The following is a 24,355-nucleotide window of genomic DNA, read 5'->3' on the forward strand; positions in this document are numbered from 1 at the left end:
TTATTAATTGATTTAATTTTTTGAGTTTGATGAAAAAGTTAATTTTATGAATTAATTTTTAATTAAAACTTAAAAAATTGTCAATCATACCTAATTGGTACAATGTTTCGCGTTTGATAAAAAAGTTAATTGTATCAATTAATTAGAAATATTTTGGTGATATTTTTTTCTGTGTAGTTAGAGCCGGATATAGTAACAAACTGTTATAAAAAGCACTTCCAAAAAAATGCAACGTACATACGCATTTAAAATATTAGGTCATCTTTTAATAAATTACCGAATTTTTTTAAATTGATTTTCATGACAATAAAATTAAATTTTATTTTCCAAATTATGCGATTTTATGATTTTTGTGTAAACCCGGTGGAATCCGACATACTGGTTATTTGTTTACAAAAAAACCAACGTCTACCGGCTTAAGACAATGGTCCGGTTATTTTTAAAGCGAGGCAAAGTGTTTTTTTTCATCAATCAATTTCAACTTGAAACTTTGTAATTTATATAAAAAAAATATTATTTACATTTATTGATGGTACAACGTAAACTTGTAGTTAATAATGTTTCGTACCTAAAAAAATTGTGGAAATTTTACAAACAATCAGAATGCCACCCCAAAAAAAGCATATATAAATACTGTGGCTCTATCTATTGTAGATGCAATTAAAAAAATAAATAAAATGCATATTTCCCAACAACATTTGTGTTAAGGGGTATATTTTAATTTTATAACGAGGCCATTGTTGCAAATAACATCAACGAAAGTTTTACAAAGTCTCCAGTCGGTCAGAGTGCTTACCAGCAGAATTATCCCTAAAGTATAATTCTACTAATTAGGGTAAATGAAAAATTGTAGCCCCTATAAATACAAGAGGAGTCAACCAAGCATTTGAATAAAAAACGCAAATTAAACAAAAAAATTCAAAAATTGAATTTTAAACCACACGATTTATAACCGCCAGGCATATTCACCACAACTCATAAGTCATGGGGATGATGAATGAAGTTTCCTTACCTGATCAGTGACCATAATAAATTTCAAATATCCGCTCAAACAGGCTTGTAGGTGGATCGAATGGTATATGTCCGTCTAGCATTGATATTTTCAATCACCTCCACTGATGTAAAGTCTCTTTGGCTTAGGGGTTTGGTCTTGTATTTATTTTTTATTATTGAAATTCAAGGCACGTACCAAACAACAATCGCCCCAAACGTCTCAATTGCATCGAAGTGCATAACTGCACAACTACCTGTACATGATGGATTTATGTTTCGCTTCGATCATCGGTCCACCACCACCAACACCACCTACCTGTAATATCAAATAAATTTATTATGCAGTTTAGGACAACAACAAAAACAAAATAAAAAATTATAAATTATGTATGTTCAAAAAATAACTGCCATCATAATTTGTTTTAATGTCAACAATCGATGTTCCTGTTGGCCATAACCACAACAACTAAATTAATAGTGGACATAATTTTTTGATAATACAGTGGTTATGCAGTTTTTTAAGTTCTTCGGGGCTATATTATATTTGAATTTCAAATTTAATTTAAAAAAATTCTAACAGAAACAGTGGTGAAAAAAGCAACTCACCATTTACATAATTTTGTATGCATTTTTATATTATTACTTATTTAAATTAAATCAGACTATGAAAACTAACCTACATAAATATTAAATTAAGATTAAAAAAAAAACAATAAATTTGTTAACAAATATATCTTTCGCAAGATCCTATAGGTTAATTTAATTATAAAATATCCATTTCCATATTTCATATTTTTCTACTACAAATAAATATTTTTTTTTTGTAATTTTGCTTGAGGACTTAATTTTCATTTCCCCCAATCTTCAAGCTGAAAACAGTTTGCAACATTATGAGAAATTCCTCAAAGCAAAATTTCTACCTAAATTCCATTCACAAATAACTTTGCGTGGTGATTACATTGGCAGTTCAGTGGAGATGGATTGTGTTGGTTGCCACAGTTGGTAGAATTCAACCAAAAATGGTAGATTTTTTTTTTTAATTTTTGGTAGATTGGTAGAATGAAGGTTTGAAATAAAATTTTGACAAAAACTTCTATAAAAATAAAATTTGGAGAAAATTTTCTAACTATGGAAAACATTTGAGAACACTTTCTATAGAAGTAAACTTTTTAAGAATATTTCCTAACGAAATAAAAATTTGGCAAGATTTTCTAAAGAAATTTTGACAAAAATTAAAAAAAAAAAAAAACAAGTATATACGGCCGTAAGTTCGGCCAGACCGAAGCTTATGTACCCTCCAACATGGATTGCGTAAAAACTTCTTCGAAACACTGCACGCAGAGAAGGAATATGATCACCTCAACCATATTTCAAAAGCAAAATATTATTTTTGAACGGTGAGCGTTGGACATTTTTCTCGCAAAAATGTTCTTTTCTCGGCAAACAGATACTTGGTTGCCGAAATCGTGTACATAATTTTCGAGAAAACAACATGATTGCGAGAAAACTTTTCCATGCTCACCGTCCATAAATAATACTTTGCTCTTGAAACATGTTTGTGGTGATCATATTCCTTCTCTGGGTGTGTCATCCACAATCGAATTACTTGGGTTGCGGTAACGCTTGCCGATGGCAAGGTATCTTAAAACCTCCTAACACCGTCTTCTAACTTGTAAATAAGTCCATACGTGGTATATATTAAACTAAAAAAAGACCGATTAAATACGTATATAATTCAGTTTGGAAAAATTTTCTATGGAAATTAAATTTTAACAAAATTTTCTATAGAAATAAAATTTTGGTAGATTATTTATGGCTCGAGTTGCAACCATGATTATGAACCGATATGGAAAAATTTTGTGTGATTGGAGATCGGCTATATATAACTATAGGCCGATATGGACCAATTTTGGTATGTTTGTTAGCGGCCATATACTAACACCACGTTCCAAATTTGAATCGTATCGGATGAAATGTGCTTGTCTTAGAGGCTCCGCAAGCCAAATCTGGGGATCGCTATATATAGGGGCTATATATATAATTATGAACCGATGTGGACCAATTTTTGCATGGTTGTTAGAGACCATATACTAAAACCATTTACCAAATTTCAGCAGAATCGGATGAAATTTGCTTCTCTTTGAGGGCCCAAGCCAAATCTGGCGATCGGTTTATATGGGGGCTATATGTACTTATGGACCGATGTGGACCAATTTTTGCATGGTCATTAGAGACCATATACTAACATTATGTACCAAATTTCAGCCGGATCGGATGAAATTTGCTTCTCTTAGCCGATCCGGATGAAATTTGCTTCTCTTGCAAATGGGCCCATATGGCCCATTTGCAATACCATCCGACCTACATCAATAACAACTACTTGTGCCAAGTTTCAAGTCGATAGCTTGTTTCTTTCGGAAGTCAGCGTGATTTCAACAGACGGACGGACGGTCGGACATGCTTAGATCGACTCAGAATTTCACCACGACCCAGAATATATATACCCAGCAAAAAAAGCGTTGCCAAAAAAGTAGTGAAAATGTTCTTTTTGGATCCGGAAGTGGTGCCAAATTGACGCAGAAGCGATGAATTTAACATGGGCTTGTCACAGGACGGATGTCCACCATTTCAACAGGCGCTGCACTGAATTTGCATCACTTCTTAAGGTGTGAGGCGAATTCAGTGTTTTGGATGTGAATTAAGAAATTTTGTGATATTTTGACAAATAAATAATTTTTAAAAATTTTTATGATTTTTAACGCATTATAACGCTTGTCTGGAACTTTTGTGATCAAATATTTTCAAAAATTCGAAATTTTTCTACAAAGGATTTAGCATTTTTTCGGCTAAATTTATATAATTTGTACCATTTTATTAATTCTTAATCTGTTTTTAACCTATTTGAAACAAAAAAAAAATTCCCATTAAAAATATGAAAAAAGCGAGTTATAAAGAAATTGACTCAAATGAACTTCCTGTGTAGTTAAAATAAAGAACATCTTTGGAAGAGCATTTTTGGAAGTTCTTTTAAAGTTGTGCCTTGAGAAGAACTTCCAAATTTTTTTGCTGGGATACTTTATGGGATCTTAGAGCAATATTTCGATGTGTTACAAACGGAATGACAAAGGTAATATATGGTGGAGGAATAAAAATTTAAGAAAATGTTCTACAGATGGCAAAATTTTGAGAAAATTTGCTGTAGAAATAAAATTTTAAGAATATTTCCTAAAGTAATAAAATGTCGAAAAATTTTTCAATAGAATAGAGATTTTGAGAAAATTTTCTATAGGATTAAAATTTTGACAAAATTTTCCATAGAAATAAAATTTTAACAAAATTTTCTATAGAAATACATTTTTTAGAAAATTTTCTAAAGAATTAAAATTTCGAGAAAATTTTCTAAAATTTTGGACTCTATGGAAATGAAAATTTTGACAAAATTTTCTATAGAAGTACACATTTTGACAAAATTTTATATACAATTAAAATGTTGACAATATTTTCTATATAAATAAAATTTTGAGAAAATTTTCTACAAAAATAAAATTGCTTGGTATTTAAATTTTCTATAGGTATAACATTTTTCTATAGAAATACAATTTTGAAAAAAAATTTCAATAAAAATAAAATTTTGAAAAAATTTTCTATAAATGGAAAATTTTGAGAAAGCTCTCTATAGAAGTAAACATTTTCATTTTTCTGTAGAAATAAAATTTTAAGAATATTTCCTAAAGAAATAAAATATTGACAAAGTTTTCTATAGTAAAGAAATTTTGACAAAATTTTCTATAGAAATAAAATTTGGAAAAAATTTTCTAAAATTTAGACAAGATAATCTATAGAAGTAAAAATTTTCACAAACATTTCTATAGAAGTAAAAATTTTGACAGAATTGTGTATCGGAGTAAAAAATTTACAATATTTTTTATATAATAAAAATTATGAGGAAATTTTCTACAGAAATAAAATTGCTTGATACTTCAAAAAAAATTTTTGCGAAAATTTTCTATAGATGGAAAAGTTTTGCAAAAACTTTCTATAGAAGTAAGCACTTTGAAAAAATTTTCTGTGGAAATAAAATTTTAAGAATTTTTCCTAAAGAAATAAAATTTTGAGAAAATTTTCTATAGAAATAAAATTTTTAGAATAGTTTCTATAAAATTAAAATTTGGAGAAAAATTTCTAAAATTTCTAAAATACTCTATAGAAGTAAAAATTTTGACAAAATTTTCTGTAGCAGAAACATTTTGACAAAATTTTGACTAAAATATATGGAAGTACAATGTTCTATATAAATAAAATTTTGAGAAAATTTTCAACAGAAATAAAATTGATACTTCAATTATCTAAAGGTATAAAATTTTGAAAAAAAATCTATAAAAATAAAATTTTGAGAAACCCTTACCCACAAATTTTGCTGTAGAAATAAAGTTTTAAGAATATTTCCAAAAGAAATAATATTTTGACAAAATTTTCTATAGAGAAGAAATTTTGACAAAATTTTCTATAGAAAAAATTTAGAAAATTTTCTAAAATCTTGGACAAGTTACACTATAGAAGTAAAAATTTTTAAAAAATTGTCTACAGAAGAAATACATTTTTGACAAAAATGTCTATAAAAATAAAAATTTGAAAAAAGTTTATTTTATTTTATTGTTTTTTGCTGTACATATAAAATTTTAAGAACATTTCCGAAAGAAATAAAATTTTGATAAAATTTTCCATAGAAAAGAAATTTTGACAAAATTTTCTATAGAAATAAAATTTTGTCAAAATTTTCATTAGAAAATAAATAAAAATTTGAAAAAATTTTCTACCGAAATAAAATTGCGTGGTACTTCAATTTTCTATAGGTATACAGTTTTGAGAAAATTCTCTATAGAAATAAAATATTGACAAACATTTCTATAAAAATAAATTTCTGAAAAAAATTTTGAGAAAATTTTCTACAAATGGAAAAATTTTGACAAAATTTTCAATAGAAATCAAAATTTTGACAAAATTTTCCATAGAAATAAAATTTTTAGAAAATTCTCTATAAAAATAAAATGTTTAGAAAACTTTGTATAGAAATAAAATTTTGAGAAAATTTTCTAAAACTTTGGACAATAAACTCTATAGAAGTAACAATTTTGACCAAATTTTCTATAGAAATAAAAATGTTTACAAAATTTTATATAGAAGTAAAATGTTTACAAAATTTTCTATACAAAAAAAAATTTGAGAAAAATTTCTATAGAAATAAAATTTGCTATAGAAGTAAAAATTTTTATAAAAAATCTATAGAAGTTTAATTTTGAAAACAAAAGTTTAAAAAAAGATTTTTTTTTTCAAATTTGGTACATTTTTTGGTAAAAATTTCTTCAAATGTTGGTAGATTATTTTTGCACGAGTGGCAACCGTGGTTCGATGGTATGGGTTAACAAAATGCAATCATCGTTACAAGGATTCTTAACACACACAAAAAAAATCTGATAGCATTGTCTTTGCAAAAAAAGAAAAAATAACATCGAAATCTATTTGTGTGTGGAACTGTATGCTATTACTACGACATATCTGTCATATTTATGCAGAGGAAACGGAAAGAAGTTTTATGTGGTATTGGTGGTAAACTCACATGAGAATTATGAAATCAGTTGAGCGAAGAAGAGTTCTAGAATATTTTCTCGGTGCTAACTGTATGTGGGCTGAGGACAAAAAAAAACGTGTAAAAAATTGCATTCCAAACGACGAGGATATACAATCAGGATATGAAATAACATCATCCTCCATGCAAGTACCAAATTCAAGCGTAGGGAGTAAAACAACTAACCTATACTAAGCAGTGCCATCAGGGTCGAGGACACTTGCTTAGGATGTCGTTTACTATTCTTTTTGCAATTGTTTATTTCCTTTGGATTTTGTTTTCTTAGTTGGAGTTCCATTCAAGCGGAAGTAAGATTGCATGCAATTTTTGAATTGAATCTCCTGATATATGGTATGTAGAAGGGAGATCCATATTTTATTTTTCTCAGCATATGAAATTCCTTTTTAGCTTGGAGCATAGTACCTTTACGAGGACTATTTTTACTTGATATGTGATTGGATTTTTTTCTTTCTTAGATGTATATGTGATTGCATCACGCAACTCTATAATCAGGTGCTCTAAAAGTGTCATAATTCATTGGATTTCCAAAAGGATATAGAGCTTCCCCATATAATAACAATATGCAATAGGGGCTACAATCAATACAAAGATAATTTAAGTTGTAGAGGGCGATGAGTAGAAATTCTTTACCTTCTGAAAATTGAATTTTTATAAAAAATCAAATTTTCATATAAAATTTAATGAAAATGTACTATAGAAAATTAATTTAATAAAAACTTAATTTACATAGAAAATTTTCTGAGAATCAAATATTAGATAAAAATCGAATTTTCGTAGACAATTTAATGAAAATTTATATTTTATAAAAATTGTATTTTCATAGAAAATTTACCGAAAATCGAATTTACAAAAAAAACGAAATTTGAATTATCCTACAAAATTTAATGAATATTGAATTTTCATAAAAAATTTACTGAAATCGAATTTTCACAGAAAATTTAATGAAACTGGAAGCTTTATAGGAAAATTCATGCAAATCGAATTTTCATTGAAAATTTAATAAAAAATGTTCATGGAAAATGGAACTTTTATAACAACAACTTATTAAAAATCTACTTTTTTCATATAAAATTTAATAAAAGTCGAATTGTCATAGACAAAAACGAAATTTTATGAATATTAAATTTTCATAGAAAATTTTATGAATATTAAATTTTCATAGAAAATTTTATGAATATAAAATTTTCATAGAAAATTTTATGAATATAAAATTTTCATAGAAAATTTTATAAATTTTAAATTTTCATAGAAAATTTTATGAATATTAAATTTTCATGGAAAATTTTATAAATATTAAATTTCATAGAAAATTTTATGAATATTAAATTTTCATAGAAAATTTTATGAGTATCGAACTTTCATAGAAAATTTTATAAATATTAAATTTTCATAAAAAATTTTATGAATATTAAATTTTCATAAAAAATTTTATGAATATTAAATTTTCATAGAAAATTTTATGAATATTAAATTTTCATAGAAAATTTTATGAGTATCGAACTTTCATAGAAAACTTTTTGAATATTAAATTTTCATAGAAAATTTTACGAATATTGAACTTTCATAGAAAATTTTATGAATATTAAATTTTCATAGAAAATTTTATGAATATTGAACTTTCATAGAAAATTTTATAAATATTAAATTTTTATAGAAAATTTTATGAATATTAAATTTTCATAGAAAATTTTATGAATATTAAATTTTCATAGAAAATTTTATAAATATTAAATTTTCATAGAAAATTTTATGAATATTAAATTTTCATAGAAAATTTTATGAACATTAAATTTTCATAAAAAAATTTATGAATATTAAATTTTCATAGAAAATTTTATGAATATTAAATTTTCATAGAAAATTTTATGAATATTAAACTTTCATAGAAAATTTTATGAATATTAAATTTTCATAGAAAATTTTATGAATATTAAATTTTCATAGAAAATTTAATGAACATTAAATTTTCATAGAAAATTATATGAATATTAAATTTTCATAGAAAATTTTATGAGTATCGAACTTTCATAGAAAATTTTATGAATATTAAATTTTCATAGCAAATTTTATGAATATTAAATTTTCATAGCAAATTTTATGAATATTAAATTTTCATAGCAAATTTTATGAATATTAAATTTTCATAGAAAATTTTATAAACATTAAATTTTCATAGAAAATTTTATGAATATTAAATTTTCATAGAAAATTTTATGAATATTAAATTTTCATAAAAAATTTTATGAATATTAAATTTTCATAGAAAATTTTATGAATATTAAATTTTCATAAACAAATTTTATGAATATTAAATTTTCATAGAAAATTGTATAAATATTAAATTTTCATAGAAAATTTTATAAATATTAAATTTTCATAGACAATTTTATAAATATTAATTTTTCATAAAAAATTTTATGACTATTAAATTTTCATAGAAAATTTTATGAATATTAAATTTTTATAGAAAAATTTATAAATATTAAATTTTCATAGAAAATTTTATGAATATTAAATTTTCATAGAAAATTTTATGAATATTGAACTTTCATAGAAAATTTTATAAATATTAAATTTTTATAGGAAATTTTATGAATATTAAATTTTCATAAAAAATTTTATGACTATTAAATTTTCATAGAAAATTTTATGAATATTAAATTTTCATAGAAAATTTTATGAACATTAAATTTTCATAGAAAATTTTATAAATATTAAATTTTCATAGAAAATTTTATGAATATTAAATTTTCATAGAAAATTTTATGAACATTAAATTTTTATAAAAAAAATTATGAATATTAAATTTTCATAGAACATTTTATGCATATAAAATTTTCATAGAAAATTTTATGAATATTAAATTTTCATAGCAAATTTTATGAATATTAAATTTTCATAACAAATTTTATGAATATTAAATTTTCATAGCAAATTTTATGAATATTAAATTTTCATAGAAAATTTTATGAATATTAAATTTTCATAAAAAATTTTATGAATATTAATTTTTCATAGAAAATTTTATGAATATTAAATTTTTATAGAAAATTTTATGAACATTAAATTTTCATAGAAAATTTTATGAATATTAAACTTTCATGGAAAATTTTATGAATATTAAACTTTCATAAAAAATGTTATGAATATTAAATTTTCATAAAAAATTTTATGAATATTAAATTTTCATAGAAAATTTTATAAATATTAAATTTTCATAGAAAATTTTATGAATATTAAAAACATTTTATGAATAGTAAATTTTCATATTAAATTTTTAATTTAATTTCCTACAATATTTTCAATATTTTCGAATTTTCTAGAAAATTTCTTGAAATTGATTTTTCATAGAAAATTTCATGCAAATCGAATTCTCAGAGAACATTTAATTAAAATTTTTGAATTTTTATAAAAACAATTTAACGAAAATCGAATTTAAAATTTGTTGAAAATCGAATTTTTGTAAAAAATTTCATAAAAATCGAATTTTTATAGAAAATTTAATGAAAATCGAATTTTCCTACCAAATTTCGTGAATATTGAATTTTCATAGAAAAATTAATAAAATTTGAATTTTCATAAAAAAAATACTGGAAATCGAAATTTCATAGAAAATTTGATTGAAATCAAATTTTTAGGGAAAATTTAATAAATAGTGATTTTTTCAATAGTTTATGAAAATCGAATTTTCATAGAACATCAAATGAAAATCGAAGTTGCATAGAAAATTTAATGCAAATAGAAGTTCATAGAAAATTTTATTTTCAGAGCAAAGTATAATGAAAATAAATTTTTTAAAGAAAATTTAATGAAAATCTAATTTTCATGGAAAATTAAATGAAAATTTAATATTAAAAACAAAAAATTTTAAATAGAAGTCTTATAGAAAATTTCATGAAAATCAAGTTTTCATATGAAATTTGATGAAAATCTAATGTTTGTAAAAAATTTCATGAAAATCGAATTTTTACTGAAAATTTTATGATAATCGAGGATTAAATAAAAAACAAAAAAAAATAATTTCGTAGAAAATTTGATTTAGATCAAATTTTTAGGGAAAATTAATAAATAGTAATTTTTTGAATATTTTATGAAAATCGAATTTTCATAGAACATTAAATAAAAATCGATATTGCATATAAAATTTAATTGCAGATCAAAGTATAATGAAAATTAAACTTTAAAAGAAAATTTAATTAAAATCTAATTTTCATGGAAAATTAAATGAAAATTTAATATTAAAAAAAGTCTTATAGAAAATTTCATGAAAATCGAACTATTACAGAAAATTTCTTGAAAATCGAATTTAGTAAAAAATCAAATTTCCATAAAAAATTTAATGAAAATAGAATTTTCATAAAAATTTTAATGAAAATAGAATGTTCATAAAAAAATTAATGGAAATCTAATTTTCTAGAAAATTTCATAGAAATCGAACTTTTATAGAAAATTTCATAAAAATAGAATTTTTATAGAAAATTTCATGAAAATAACATTTTCATAGAAAACTTAAGGAATATCGGAATCCACTTTTCATAGAAAATTTAATGAAAATCGAATTTTCATAGTAAATTTATCGAATTTAGTAAAAAATTTAATTTTTATAAAAACAATTTAATGAAAATCGAATTTTCATAAAAAATTTAATGAAAATCGAATTTTCATGAAAAATTTAATGAAAATAGAATTTTCATAAAAAATTTAATGAAAATCGAATTTTCATAAAAAATTTAATGAAAATCGACTTTTCATAAAAAATTTAATGAAAATAGAATTTTCATAGAAAATTTTATGAAAATCGAATGAATAATTGTATTTTCACAGAAATCTGAATAGAATCGATTTTTTATAAAAAATTTAATGAAAATCGAATATTATTGAAAATTATACGAAAATATGAAAATTTTTTTATAAAAAATGTAATGGAAATCGAATATTATTGAAAATTATATGAAAATCGATTTTTCATTGAAAATCGAACTTCCATAGTAAATATAATGAAAATCAAATTTTCATACAAAATTTGATAAAAAAATTTAATTTTAATTTAATTTTCATAAAAACAAATTTTCAAAATCAACTTTTCATAAAAAATTTGATAAAAATCGAATTTTCATATAAAATTCAATAAATGTGATAAAAACGAATTTTTATAGAAAATTTTATGAATATTCAATTTTCATAGAAAATTTTATGAAAATCAAATATTCAAAAGAAATTTGATTAAAATCATATTTTCATACAAAATTCAATAAAGTTTCGAATTTTCATAGAAAATGTACTAAAAATCTAAATATCATAGAAAATTTGTAGAACAAAAAAATTTATTTAAAACCCCAAATTAAACAAACCAAAAAAAGCCAATTTTATCTCGCATCCCAGCTTCTGCCTCTTAAATACATGATGTCGGTACTAACTGATATAGTCGATAACGAGCATTTGGGTTTCCTTGACATCACAACCAAAGGTAAAGGTTGCCACAAACGCCAAACAGTCCGTCTTGTCAAAAACAGACAAACAAGCGAAAACTTTAAGGAGCAAAAACTAAAAACGCAATACAATACAATACACATTGGAATGTCAACCATCTCGACCGCTTGACGTAGTTTAAATCTAAAAAGAGTAAAGTGCATAAAAATAATGAAAATAAATTAAATGTCATTTCAGAGTAATTTCTATGAACGAACATTTTTATTTCGCCTCTTGCATTTCTCCCGAAACAAAAACGTCAAAGTTTAGTTCCAGCTTCCAGCAGTTTGTTTTGGAGACCATCGGTTGGGTACTTACCTTCTGTTCCAACACAAGCAAACAACATCAGCGGTCGCCCTTACTAACTAAGCATTCAAACAACCGCATGGTGAACTGTATGAACAGTGATTCAAAATGCATTTTGCATTTAAATAGATTTTAAAGTAAATAATTAGACCCACCTTGCATACAGAGGATCATGGGTTCAATACCAGTTTCGTCAAAACACCAAAAAGTTTGTTCAGCGCTACATTATCCCCTCTCAGTATTCAATTCTGGAGTTTTGCTAAGATTTCTAAGTGTTCGGCCTAGGCTGTAAAAGGAAGGTCTCTTGTCATTGATGTTAACATAGTATCGGGCAGCACTCATTGATAACAAACAAGCGAAAACTTAAAACCACTGTCCACTGGCCATCTAAGCCAATTTGTAGGCAATGATTTGAATGTTTAGTTATTTCTCTGATAGGGTTTATTTACTTTAGACTGGTCTTTGTATTTTGAGATATCTAAGGATGACATTGTTTTGCCCAGCAGTCATGTTACATTACTGGCTTGGTCCTCACTTCGTCAAAGTGCAGAGTGAATGAATGAGCACTCTATCCCAATGGGGGGAGAAAACAATGACATCTGCAACTTTTTCTACGTGAAGTTCGACTCCGTTCAAGGCAAACTGCTGCTGCCGCTGCCGCTGTTGCCATCACTAGTACTTACCTCCTTGAAGCTAAAAGCACACCACAGCCCCGAGTTGTCATTCCAAGTCAAGTTTATGCACTTCACTTGCAATTATGTTTGGTTTATTTCTGTTCCGTCGTTGTCTTTTGTGGGCTTTCGTTTTATTTTTACAATTTCGTTTTTTTTTTTTTTTTTGTTTTCTTCCAACGAAGTAGTCATCAAGAGAGATATTTTCCTAGTCTTCTTAAGCATTAAAGTTATGTTAAGTACCTGTATTTCGAATTACTATGGGGTGGGGGCGTAAAGGGGGCTAGAGACATAAATACCTTTGAATGGACTTTTGTTCATTGACTTGACTTCTCTTCCATTGCACAGTCACCTCCAAGACCTATGGATGGGGCACATCTTGAAGTGGCAAATTTGGTTTTTGTATTTCGGTAAATATTGAAATAGTTGACACTAAGTTTTGTTTGTGATATCCAAGGAATTTCAAGTGAATTAAAATCCAATTAGAAAATCCCCACATCTGTATAGGGGTCGGGAAATCCCATTGTTAAGTCATGGTGATAGGTGCTAGGTCATAAATAGAAATTTAGATGTATTAAAGAAGTGAGTTTTATTCGCATAAATATTTAGTAGATTGGGAGTATATGCACGGTCACCACAGTTGGTAGAAAATCTACCAAAAATGGTAGATTTTCTACTATTTGGTAGAATTCTTGATGTTTTGGTTAATTTTGCAAAATATTCTTCTCAATTTTTTACAAAAAATAAAAATGTGTCAAAATTTTTTATGGAAATATATAGAAAATTTCTAAATCTAAAAATAACAAGTAAGTAAAGTAAAGTCGGTCGGGCCGACTATATTATACCCTTCATCAATTTGTAGGCAATTTCGATCGATAGATGTGTATTAAATTTGAGTTATTATTATTATTATTTTTTTTTTTTTTGAGTTTTCGAATTAGCATTGGCGATTTAATGAGGAAAATGTGGGTATTTTGGCAATTTTTGCCTAAATCGAAAAAACATATATATGGAAGCAATATCACATGCATAGTTACTATGTTAAGTCTACTCCCTGTGCAAATTTTCACGTAAATCGGATTACATTTTTGACCTCTCTGGTCATATGACGGAAAATCGGCCGAGAGATATATATGGGAGCTATATCAGAATCAGAGCCGATTTCAACCAAAATTAGCACGCATATCCAGAACCTTAATTCTACTCCCTGAGCAAAGTTTCAACTAAATCGGGGTAAATCTTTGGTCTCTGTGGGTATATGAGTCTAAATAGGTCGAAAGATATATTCGAAATCTATATGTAAATTTGAAGCGATTTAAACAAAATTTTGCAAGCGTAGTTAGAATGTTTATTCTACTCCCTCTGCAAAATTTCACGTAAATTAGAGTAAAACTTTTGCCTCTGTGGTCAAATTAGTCCAAATCGGGCGAATGCTATATATGGGAGTTATATCTAAATCTGAACCAATTTCAATAAAATTTACCACACTTGACTATACTACTAATTATATTCCTAGTGCAACATTTCAAGCAACAAAACACTGGCTTCTGGGCCATATAAGTCAATATCGGGCGAAAGATATATGGGAGCTATATCTAAATCTGAACCGATTTACACTAAATTTGGCACAAATAATGATACTATTAAACGTACTCCTTGTGAAAAATTTCAAGCAAATTAGGGTAAAACTCTGGCTACCGGCGCCATATAAGTCCATATCGGGCGAAAGATATATATGGGAGCTATATCTAAATCTGAACCGATTTGGCAGATTTAGAAAATTTTTACAAGAGCCTCCAAATATTCGGCCTTGAGAAATTTTAAGAAAATACCTTGATAAATACGTCAATTATGACCAGATCGGTGATAAATATATATGGCAGCTATATCTAAATCTGAACCGATTTTTTCAAAATCAATAGCGATTGTCTTTGAGCCAAAGTAAAACTCTGTGCCAAATTTGAGAACGATCGGACTTAAACTGCGAGCTGTACTTTGAACACAAAATTACATATACAGACAGACGGACAGACAGACGGATATCGCTAAATCGACTCAGAATTCAATTCTAAGACGATCGGTATATTAAACGATGGGTCTCAGACTTTTCCTTCTTGGCGTTACATACAAATTCACACATTTATTATATCCTGCGCCACAGTGTGTTGAAGGGTATACAAATTTTGAGCAAATTTTAACTTTTGGGAAATTTTTCTATAGTAATAACATTTTGAAAAAATTTTCTATAGAAATTAAATTTTGAGAAAATTTTACGAAAATTTTCTATAGTAATAACATTTTGAGAAAATTTTCTATAGCAATAAAATTTTGAGAAAATTTTCTATGAAAATGAAATTTGAACCAAATTTTCTATAGCAATAAAATTTTGAGAAAAATTTATATAGAAAAAAAAATTTGGGAAATTTTTCTATAGTAGTAACTTTTTGAGAAAATTTTCTTTAGAAATAAAATTTTGGGAAAATTTTTTATAGTAATAAAACTTTGAGAAAATTTTCTATAATAATAAAATTTTGAGAAAATTTTCTATGAAAATAAAATTTTAACCAAATTTTCTATAGCAAAATAAAATGTTGAGAAACTTTTCTATAAATATAAAATTTTGAGAAAAATTTCTATATAAATAACATTTTGGGAAGTTTTTCTATATAAATAAAATATTGGGAAATTTTTCTATTGAAATAAAATTTGGGAAATTTTTCAATTGAAAAAAAATTTGACAAAATTTTTCATATAAATAAAATTTTGACCAATTTTTCTCTAGAAATAAAATTTTAATAAACTTTTCTATAGAAATAACATTTTGACAAAATTTTCTCTAAAAACAAAATTTTGAGAAAATTTTCTCTAAAAATAAAATTTTGAGAAAATTTTCTTTAAAAATAAAATTTTGGGAAATTTTTTTATAGTAATAAAATGTTGAGAAGTTTTTCTATAGAAATAAAATTTTGAAAAAATTTTCTTAAGAAATAAAATGTTGGGAAAATTTTTTAAAGTAATAAAATTTTGAGAAAATTTTCTATAATAATAAAATTTTGAGAAAATTTTCTATGAAAATAAAATTTTAACCAAATTTTCTATAGCAAAATAAAATGTTGAGAAACTTTTCTATAAATATAAAATTTTGAGAAAAATTTCTATATAAATAACATTTTGGGAAGTTTTTCTATATAAATAAAATATTGGGAAATTTTTCTATTGAAATAAAATTTGGGAAATTTTTCTATTGAAATAAAATTTTGACAAAATTTTTCATATAAATAAAATGTTGACCAATTTTTCTCTAGAAATGGCATTTTGACAAAATTTTCTCTAAAAACAAAATTTTGAGAAAATTTTTTCTAAAAATAAAATTTTGTGAAAGTTTTCTTTAAAAATAAAATTTTGGGAAATTTTTTTATAGTAATAAAATGTTGAGAAGTTTTTCTATAGAAAAAATTTTGATAAAAATTTCTATAAAAATAAAATTTTAACTAAATTGTCTATAGAAATAAAACTTTGGGAAGTTTTTCTATATTTATAAAATTTAGAGAAAATCTTCTATAGAAATGACATTTTGAGAAAAAATTTTACGGAAATAAAATTTTCTATAGAAATGAAATTTTGAAAAAGTTTTCCATAGAAATAAAATTTTGACAAAATTTTCTATAGAAATAAAATTTTGGGAAAATTATTCTAGTAATACAATTATGAAAAATTTTTCTACAGTAATAAAATTTTGAGAAATTTTTCTATAATAATAACATTTTTAGAAAATTTTCTATAATAATAACATTTTGAGAAAATTTTCTATAGAAATAAAATTTAGGGAAATTTTTTTATAGTAACATTTTGAGAAATTTTTCTATAGTAATAACATTTTGAAAATTGTTCTATAGTAAAAAATTTTTGAGCATTTTTTCTATAGAAATAAAGTGTTGACCCAAAATTTCTATAGAAATAAAATTTCGAGAAAATTTTCTATAGAAATAAAATTTCGAGAAAATTTTCTATAGAAATAAAATTTTGCGAAATTTTTCTATTGTAATAAAATTTTGAGAAAACTTCCTATCGTAATAGAATTTTGTGAACATTTTGAGAAAATTTTCCATAGAAATAAAATTTTGAGAAAATTTTCTATAGAAATAAAATTTTGACTAAATTTTCTATAGAAATAAAATTTTTGGGAAATTTTGAGAAAATTTTCTACAGAAATACAATTTTGGAAAATTTTTTTGTAGAAATGGAATTTTGAGAAAATTGTCTATGGAAATAATATTTTGAGAAAATTTTCTATAGAAATAAATTTTTGAGAAAATTTTCTATGGAAATAAAATTTTGTTTTTCTTTTCGTTTTTTTATTGTTGGGTTGTACTTCAATCATGTTTGCTGTTTTGGTTTCAGCTTAAAACCATTGCGATGACTAAAGTAACCAACAGAGGAAAAGTATATTTGTCAAATTTATTTGGGCAAAGCCCTATACACTGCAAGATGGTTGGATGGACAGACGTTTCGGAATTACCACATTCCTCATCAGCATCCTCTACTTATTGATGAGGCAAAGCCGACTCTCTAAAACGTTTTTTCGGGAGGTTTCAGTGTAATTTACATTGGATTTAGTGAATTACCCGAATTTATTATAAATGGTTGATAGTTTTGCTGCAAGTAGAGGATGCAGATGAGGAATGTGGTAATTCCGAAACAACTGTCCATCCAACCATCTTGCAGTCTGTAGGTATTTGCCCAAATAAAATTGTCTATAGAAATAAAATTTTGAGACAATTTTCTATAGAAATACAATTTTCAGAAAATTTTCAACAGAAATAATGTTTTGAAAAAATTTTCTATAGAAATAAAATTTTGAGACAATTTTCTATAGAATACAATTTTGAGAAAATTTTAAAAAATAACATTTTAAGAAAATTTTCTACAGAAAAAACATTTTTTTTCTTCTATCATATTTGTTGTTTTGATTTCAGCTTAAAACCATTGCGTTGACTAAACTCACCAACAGAGGAAAATTAAATTTTGTCAAATTTAGACTGCCATTACGGAATTAGCATATTCCTCATCAGCATCCTCTAAATTTTCACCAAATTCTCTTCTGCTTCAACGCCAGTATGAAGTCAGTAATACTCTATGGCTGTGAGCCATGGTATTCTACAAGTAAAGAACTACAGGTCATTCAAATGTTTATTAATTGCTGCCAAAGGAAAATCGTCTGAATATTTTGGCCAAACACTATCATCAACGAAGACCTCTGGCTGGTCACCAGGTAGTACCCAATAAGAAATGTGATGTGCATCGACCATAACTTGAGAAAACCGCACGAAAACATAACACGTGAGTTTTGTCGCTTTATCTTCGTCACGAACGGATCTATTATTTGCTTTTTATAGGAGTTTCTAAATTCTCATAAAATTCAATTAAATTTTCACTTAGCACCCTGTTGTTTACTCTGTGAATTTACTAAAAATAAAAGCATACTTTTAGGCATCAATCCAAAAGTAAAAAAACAAGTTCCTCTAAAGCTAAAAAATAAATTAAAAACTCTTTTTAATAAAACATGAGAAAGAAAATTGAATTTATTCCTTCCAAAGGATCTCAATAATTTATTTATATATCTGATAATATTATCAACATTTCTTATAGAAATAACCATTTGAAAGTATGTTAGAAATCTTTGGAAAAAACTTCCCTTGATATATCTCCTCTCAATAAATAAAGCTTAAAAATGCATTTCAGATTTTTATTTGCACAGTTATCATCATTTCAGAGAGTGCTGACGACGTTTAGGTCACGTGTCATTCTAAAACCCAAAAATAATCCCCACTTCAATTTTCTTCAAGTGGTTCTACATGTGGTTTCAGTACCCGCTACGACCTATGAATGCCCTAACAACTTCCTTCAGCCATCGTTATACTTTAGAAAAGTGAAAAAACAAACACTTGTAAGGGCATTTGTTTGTTAGTTATGGGATGGACCCATATGCCCAGTGCATTTGGTATTAGAATCACCGGTAATCAGAGTAGATGTTAATGTGTAGCAAACGTGCATGCGTTCGTCGTCCTGCCGAAACTAATTGTATCCAAATTTTAGCTCATATTATTTGTACAGCTCTTGAATTTCGGCTACCCATTCCAATTCCATAGTGTCATTTGCTGATAACAAACAATAGCTTTAATTTTTAATCTTTTTTACTGTGAGACGTACCCACTAAGTAAAAAAAAGGATCACAGTTGGTGGCATTTGGCTGTAATCACATTTTCAAATTTCCCTTCATTTGGTTTTCTATACATTATGGAAAATGTAATATATCAGAGGGATGTAAAGTCTTGACAAGGAAAAGAGCTGTTGGTTGGTAGTTGTGGCTGTTGGTTTAGACACCATTGGTCTATGTATTTTCTAGGAATACAATAAACACGTGCTGACATTTCAATTGTTGTGTCAATAGGATAGAATCGTTGTGATTTGGTAGGCATTAGCAGTTATTTCGTAAATGTTACGGTAGTTTGATTTTTAGTTTAATTGAAAAAATTTTATCAATTGGATTATCTTAGCCAATGTTAAGGAGCCTTAAGGCAAAAGGAAATGCTATATAAGAAATTTTATTATTATCACAGAATTTGATTGAATTTGATTTGATAACCATATTCGGGGAGACTTTGTATTGAATTTTATATCATATAAATTTATAATATTTGCTCCAATAGTATCAATATAATTGTTAGTTTTTTTATAATTGAAAATAATTTTGAGAACTTTAAGGCAAAAGGAATTGCTATATGTAAATTTTTTTATTATCGATCATATCCTCAATATTTGATAGTCCTATTCCCTGTATTAATTTTTTTGTATTTGTATTTAATTTTTTATTGTTTTATAATACTTTTAGAAATTATATATCCCTATATATATTTGTTATGTTATCAAAGTTTGATTTTTACAGATTTTTCTCTCTTTTGGGATTTTCTCCAAACAAGTCCCCAAAATATGATAGTCATGTTCGGGGACAGCCTATATTGAATTTAATATCCTATAATTTTATAACATAATATTTAATACTATATAGAAGTATATTTTATTTTAATCCCAATATTGTTCTTAATTATTTTTTATAGTAGAGAACAATGTTCAGAGACTTGAAGCAAAAGGAAATTTTATATGTGTATTTTTTTTTGTTATCGAACATGTTCTCAAAATTTGATAGTCATATTCGAAAACCCTCATATAGTTGTTATTTTTTCGTAGGATATTTTTTAAAAATGTTTGTGTAGGTTTGTATGGGAACATGTCCTCAAATTTTGGTAATCATATTCCCGATATAGTTCTTAGATATTTTCTATAGAAGAAAACAATGTTCAGAGCTTTTAAGAAAAAGGAAAATTTATATGTCCCCAAAACAAGATAGTAATATTCAGGGACAGATTATATTTGATGGAATATTCCATAATTTCATAATATATACGTCGATAAGATGCCAATATAATTGCTAGTTTTTTCATAGTTAAGAGCAATGTTGAAAGCCTTCAGGCAAACGGAAAATGTGAAAATTTTTATTATCGAAAAAATGTTGATGGCCATTTTGGGTGGTAACCATGTAACATGGTTATCGCAACCATGTTATTTTCTCGGAAATCATGTATCTGATTTCGGCAAGCAGGTTATATTTGACGGGAAAATAAAATTTTAGTGATAAACATGTTAGCTGGTCACCATACAAAAATAAAATTTTGCTCTTTAAACATGTTTGAGGTGATCATATTCCTTCTCTACGTGTAGTAATATTCGAAAATCCTCATATAGTTGTTACTTTTTTCGTAGATTAATTTTAAAAAATTTTTCTATAAGGTTATCTTGGAACATGTCCCCAGAGTTTGACAGTCATTTTCGTGGATAGCTTGTATTTGCTTTAATATTCTATAATTTTATAATATTATTTATTTAATGCAACAGAAAAAGCTATATGTTATTATCAAACATGTCCTCAAAACTTGATAGTCATATTCGGGGACATTGTACATTGAAGACTGAATATCGACATTCTCGGAATATGTGAGACATGGTGGCCTAATAATGGAGAGTTTATCTCTCAAAACATGAAAATTTACCACTCTGGTAATATTCCTCAGAATCATAGGAATGGAGTAGGAATAATCTTAAAAAAACCAGTGGCGCAGTGTGTCACGGGTTTCATCCCGAAATCTGACCGGTCTTTACTTATTAAAATAAACTGCAAGCCGATTGATATAAACATTATTCAAATATATGCACCCACTGCTGATAAAAGCAATGCAGAAATTGAATTTTTCTACGAAGAAGTTGAGGATCTATTAAAAATGACAAAGCCACACGAAATAACTATAATTCAAGGCGACTTTAATGCTAAAGTAGGAAGGGAAAGAGTTCCTGGCATAACAGGAATATACGGACTAGGCGAAAGGAACGAAAGAGGCGACAGACTGATACAGTTCTGTCAAGAACGCAAAATGAACATAACAAACACAATGTTCTGTCTCCCCCCAAGAAGACTGTACACTTGGAAGTCACCCCAAGATAGAAGAGGACACATTGTACGCAATCAAATCGATTTTATTTTAATTAACTCCAGATATGGATCATCGGTTCTAAAAACATCAACCTACCCGGGAGCTGACGTTCCATCAGACCACAATCTCCTGATGATGAAACTGCGGACAAAGATTTCTGTAATAAAACAAAGAAAATTTCGTAAAAAGTTCGACATAGCGAAACTCAACGATGCAGCTTTCAAAACTAACATAAAGGAACGGATTAATCAAGAACTAAACGCAATCAACAGAGAAACTGTTGAAGACATATGGAACGATGTAAAGAACAAACTCAAACCTATAGCAGAAGATGCTCTTGGATACTATAAAAGATCTAGGAACAAAGAATGGATGACGCAAGATATACTTAATTTGATGGACCAGAGACGAAAATATAAAAATGTTAATTACGAATTATATTGGGAGCTGAATAGGGAAATTCAAGCATCCATACGTATCGCAAAAAATGAATACTTTAAAGCGCAATGCCTGGAGATTGAAAGATTACAAAAACTACACGACGATTTCAACCTCTACCGAAAATTGAAAGAAACTGCCGGAGCACACCGTAAGACGTCATCAACTGTATTATACAATAGCAACAATAAACCAGTTTTCGACATTGATGAAAAGAAAATTCTATGGAGAGAATATATAAAAGAGGTTTTTACGGACGACAATAGATCAATCTTTGAACAGCACAACCAACAGTCTCTATCAGGAACAGCAATAAGTAGAATAGAAGTGGAATCTGCAATAAAGTCGCTAAAAGATAAGAAAGCATGTGGCCCAGACGAGATTCCTTCTGAAATCTTAAAATTAATAGATAGTGAAAATATGGATCTCTTAACAAAATTATTTAACAACATATATGATACAGGCCAATACCCACAGGAGTGGCTTAAATCGACATTTATTACCATACCTAAAAAAAATCACGCTAAATTCTGTCACGAATTCAGACTTATTAGTCTTATGAGCCATGCTCTAAAAATATTTCTTAGAATTATTCATTCGAGAATATATCCTAAATGCGAAAATGTGATGGGAACGTCTCAGTTCGGTTTCAGAGAGGGCATGGGAACCAGAGAAGCCCTTTTTTCCATACAGACCCTGATTCAAAAATGTAGAAACGCCCAAAAAGATGTATTCCTATGTTTCATAGATTATGAAAAAGCGTTTGACAATGTGCTACATGATAGACTGATAGACATTCTGAATGCGATAAATATAGAACAAAAAGAAATACAATGTATAAAGAGTTTATACTGGCACCAAACTGCTCAAGTAGAGATAAACGGATATATGACCGAAAGTATACCAATATCCAAAGGAGTCAGGCAGGGGTGTATACTGTCCCCATTGCTTTTTAATATTTATTCCGAGCAAATATTTCGAGAATCGGTCAATAGTATTCGAAATGGTATTGTTGTAAGCAGATCAGTTTTAAATAACATTAGATACGCTGATGACACAACATTAATGACACATAGCATATCTCAACTTCAGAGTCTTGTGGATACACTCGCAACATGCAGTAAAAAATATGGATTAAAAATCAATATCCAGAAAACCAAGTTTATGATTATTAGCAAAAAACAGGAATACAAAAACGCGGTATTAAAAATACAAAATTCAAACGTAGAGAGAGTTAAGAGTTTTAAATATCTCGGAGCTACTATTACTGATCAATGGGACTCCTCGAAAGAGATAAGATGCCGAATAGAATTGGCGAGAGATGCATTTTTAAAGTACAAGAAAGTTTTTGTTAGCCATGACATCAATCTTGAAACGAAGATTCGATTTGTCAAAGCATATGTCTGGTCAGTACTACTGTACGCAATGGAGGTGTGGACTATAAAATCTACTGATACAAAAAAGTTGGAAGCCTTTGAAATATGGATATATCGGAGAATATTAAAAATTCCTTGGACTGCCCATGTCTCAAATGCCGAAGTATTAAGAAAAATGCATTGCGAAAGAGAACTCATCGCAGCAATAAAAAGGAGAAAAACTGCGTATTTGGGACATATTATGAGGAATCAAAAATATAAATTATTACAAAACATTACCCGCATAAAAATTGAAGGAAAACCCATTAGAGGAAGAAAAGAGTTAACATGGCTTGACAATATTACGGAATGGACTGGTATCCGAGATGTTACAAATCTATTAAGCATGGCGAGAAACAGGGAGCGTTTTGCGGATTTACTAGAAACATTATGAAGAACAAATTATATGTGTGTTTGAAATAGAATTAAATTGTATTGGTCGCAAATATTCGGAAAACGAATTTGCAAATAAAGAAGAAGAAGAAGTACATTGAATTTAATTTCCCCCAATTTTGTAATATTTTCAGAAATCCAATATCCCTATATAGCAGCTATTTTTGTAGTAGTTTCATTTCTATGATAATTTTTCTTTTTCGGTTTATTTTGGAAATTTCCCCAAATTTTTTTGCTGTATAGGTTTATGTTCGAAAATATCTCCAAAATTTAATAGTCATATTCGGGGACAGCTTGCATTGGATTGGATATCCTATAATTTTATGGTATTTGCGGCAATACTATTCTGATATAATCGTTAGTGCTTTTTCATAGTCGTTGGACTCTCAACATAAGGCAAAAAGAAATGCTATATGTGAAATTTTTTAATATCGAACATGCCCTCAAAATCGGATAGCCATATTCGGGGACATTTGA

At 26.6% G+C, this 24,355-nt stretch overlaps 1 protein-coding gene across 1 annotated transcript; it reads left to right on the plus strand.

Moving 5' to 3' along the window:
- The first annotated feature begins 12,043 nt into the window (after positions 1–12,043).
- On the plus strand, positions 12,044–23,879 carry LOC142225273 (uncharacterized). The gene is made up of 2 exons (XM_075295047.1): positions 12,044–12,107; positions 21,382–23,879. Exons 1-2 carry the CDS (start codon positions 12,044–12,046, stop codon positions 23,877–23,879), a joined length of 2,562 nt encoding a protein of 853 aa, XP_075151162.1.
- The last annotated feature ends 476 nt before the right edge of the window (positions 23,880–24,355 follow it).

This window comes from Haematobia irritans, chromosome 2 (genome assembly GCF_050003625.1).
Source record: "Haematobia irritans isolate KBUSLIRL chromosome 2, ASM5000362v1, whole genome shotgun sequence".
NCBI lineage: Eukaryota > Metazoa > Arthropoda > Insecta > Diptera > Muscidae > Haematobia > Haematobia irritans.

Coding starts and splice junctions, on each gene's coding strand:
- LOC142225273 (XM_075295047.1), top strand. CDS start 12,044: ATGTCGGTACTAACTGATATAGTCGATAACGAGCATTTGGGTTTCCTT. Junction 12,108..21,381: donor CCTTGACATCACAACCAAAG/GTAAAGGTTGCC, acceptor AAAGCAATGCAG/AAATTGAATTTTTCTACGAA.